Here is a 2,192-nt window from a genome sequence, read left to right as displayed (position 1 = left end):
TTCTGCTCCGCTAGCTTCGTTGTTACGTTTTCCCTTTTCTCTACATTTTAGCCATTCAGCAGACACTCTTATCCAGAGTGACCCTCTCTTTTTCTTATCCACGAGTGACCCTCTCTTTTCTTATCCAGAGATGACCCCTCTCTTTCTTATCCAGAGTGAACCCTCTCTTTTTCTTATCCGAGTGAACCCCTCTCTTTTCTTATCCAGAGTGACCCCTCTTTTTTCTTATCCAGGTGACCCCTCTCTTTCTTTATCCAGAGTGACCCCTCTCTTTTTCTTATCCAGAGTGACCCCCTCTCTTTTCTTATCCAGGTGACCCCCTCTCTTTTCTTATCCAGAGTGACCCTCTCTTTTTTCTATCCAGTGACCCCAGGTGGACTACTCGTTCTTCCACCGGACCTATGAGATTCCCAGCACACCCTCTTGCAGCGCTAAAGAGTTGGCCGAGCAGAAGTACATCCAGGGCTCACGCTCCTCATTCTGCTACGAGAACGAAGTAGCCCTGCAGCTCGTCTCCCCTGACAATGACCGTGAGGGCAACCCTGGCGGCCGCCCCTCCCCCCTGACCCACCGATCCTCCCTCTCACAACCCACCCACACTAACTAGGGAGGCGACAGGCAGAGGGGACAGGAAGTGACCTGGGATCCACAGGAAGTCAGGGACAGACAGAGGGAGAGAGAGGCAGAAAGAGAGACAGGCTTCATAGTGAAAGAGACCAAAGTAGAGAAAGGTAAGTACACGATTTAGGGAAAAGGACAACATTGAGAGACTGAAGTTGAGAGAGGTATAGAAAGAGAAACAGAAGACACGACAAAGATGCCGAGAAACAAACGTAGAGAGAGAGATACTGTATACTGTCAAACAGAGAGAGAAAAGGACATACAGATAGGACAGAAAAGGAAAGAGAGGGATAGAAAGAGAGAAAGAGAGAGAGAATTGTCATTGAAAGGGGTAGATGGGCTGCTGCTACTCTGACTGTGTTGGCTGATTTGGACATAGCGATCTTTCAGAATCATTATGAACCCGTCTGTCTCAGACCCGTCCCGTCAACCAACCGCTACATTCASCACTGGCTCCAGCACCTAACTGACCACACATACAACACTGACCCCTATTGGCTTCAGTCTGTAACTGCAGCTCCTGTTCAGTTACAACTCACACTGGACAGACACATGGGAGTAAGGTGAAGCTACCCCCTAGACACTGAGCTATGACCAGTTTAGTGTTTCTGCCCCCTAATGGTGAAGGTTAGGTTTTCGAGAGGCTAAGCTGATCCTAGATCTGTGCCTACGGGTAACTTCTACCCCAAACCTGTGGATGTTGAATACTGTGTGACAGAATGAGGTAAAACGGTGTATATCTACACATTGAGGGATGTTTGTTGAATGACAAGGCATTATTGATATGTTTTGGATTCTGGTCATTTGTGTTCTGTCAAGGTTTGAGCAGGTCTGTTGTGTTAGACTGATATGTAAYAAAATGGATACAGAGAAACAGCTGAAAATAAGCAGCGGTTTTAAGCTGTTTCTTTGACTTGTACTGTATGTTGTTATTCTGTATTTATAATGCAAGACTATTATATATTTGCTTTATTTAATCAAACATGTTGCATGTTCAACTGGGTGCAGTGTCAGCACAAAACCATATGAGTGCATAGTCTTGTAACATGTTATTTTAAGGTCTACTTCTAAACGTATGATTAATTGTTTAATATGGTTAACTATGGTTAACAAACAAAGGTTTATAAGTACTTTGTAAGCAGAACTTTGATTAAAATGTTACCTTATGTTATTTTTAAATTCTACAGTACCCAGCTGAAGGGACAATCTTGTGTTAATGTTTACCTCTGTCTTGAATATGAGATTCTGTCACCTGAGATTCTGTGTTCCTCAAACATTTAACTTTGTATGATTTTCCTCAGTATTTTCTTTATTTAGTTAATTTGCTGAATACTGTATATTTGGTAGAATTTTAAGGTGGAAATGGGGGATGTTAAAGGTAGACTCAGATGCAGAATGACGTAGATGACATATGACGTAGATGCAGAAAGTAAACAGCATAGAGGGGCAATTTCCACAACAACTAAGAGCGTTGAAGTGTGAGGCTCAACTTCTCCGCTGTTTAAATAAATAGTGAGGGTATTCCATACCGGTAAAACATGAGCCTATCACAATAATGAAAACAAAATGTT

The 2,192-nt window shown here is 43.0% G+C and overlaps 1 protein-coding gene across 1 annotated transcript in view; it reads left to right on the top strand.

Moving 5' to 3' along the window:
• The window catches only part of LOC112076529 (inward rectifier potassium channel 2-like), a 9,622-nt gene extending 7,822 nt beyond the window's left edge, over window positions 1-1,800 (top strand). The window contains exon 3 of the mRNA XM_024143278.1: window positions 374-1,800. Coding sequence (XP_023999046.1) covers window positions 374-607 — 234 coding nt within the window. The 3' untranslated portion in view covers window positions 608-1,800. The remainder of the gene's footprint in view (window positions 1-373) is intronic.
• Window positions 1,801-2,192: the final 392 nt, after the last annotated feature.

The sequence above is a fragment of the Salvelinus sp. IW2-2015 genome, unplaced genomic scaffold (assembly GCF_002910315.2).
Source record: "Salvelinus sp. IW2-2015 unplaced genomic scaffold, ASM291031v2 Un_scaffold3812, whole genome shotgun sequence".
Classification (NCBI taxonomy): Eukaryota; Metazoa; Chordata; class Actinopteri; order Salmoniformes; family Salmonidae; genus Salvelinus; species Salvelinus sp. IW2-2015.
This window is presented reverse-complemented; position numbering and strand designations above follow the sequence as displayed.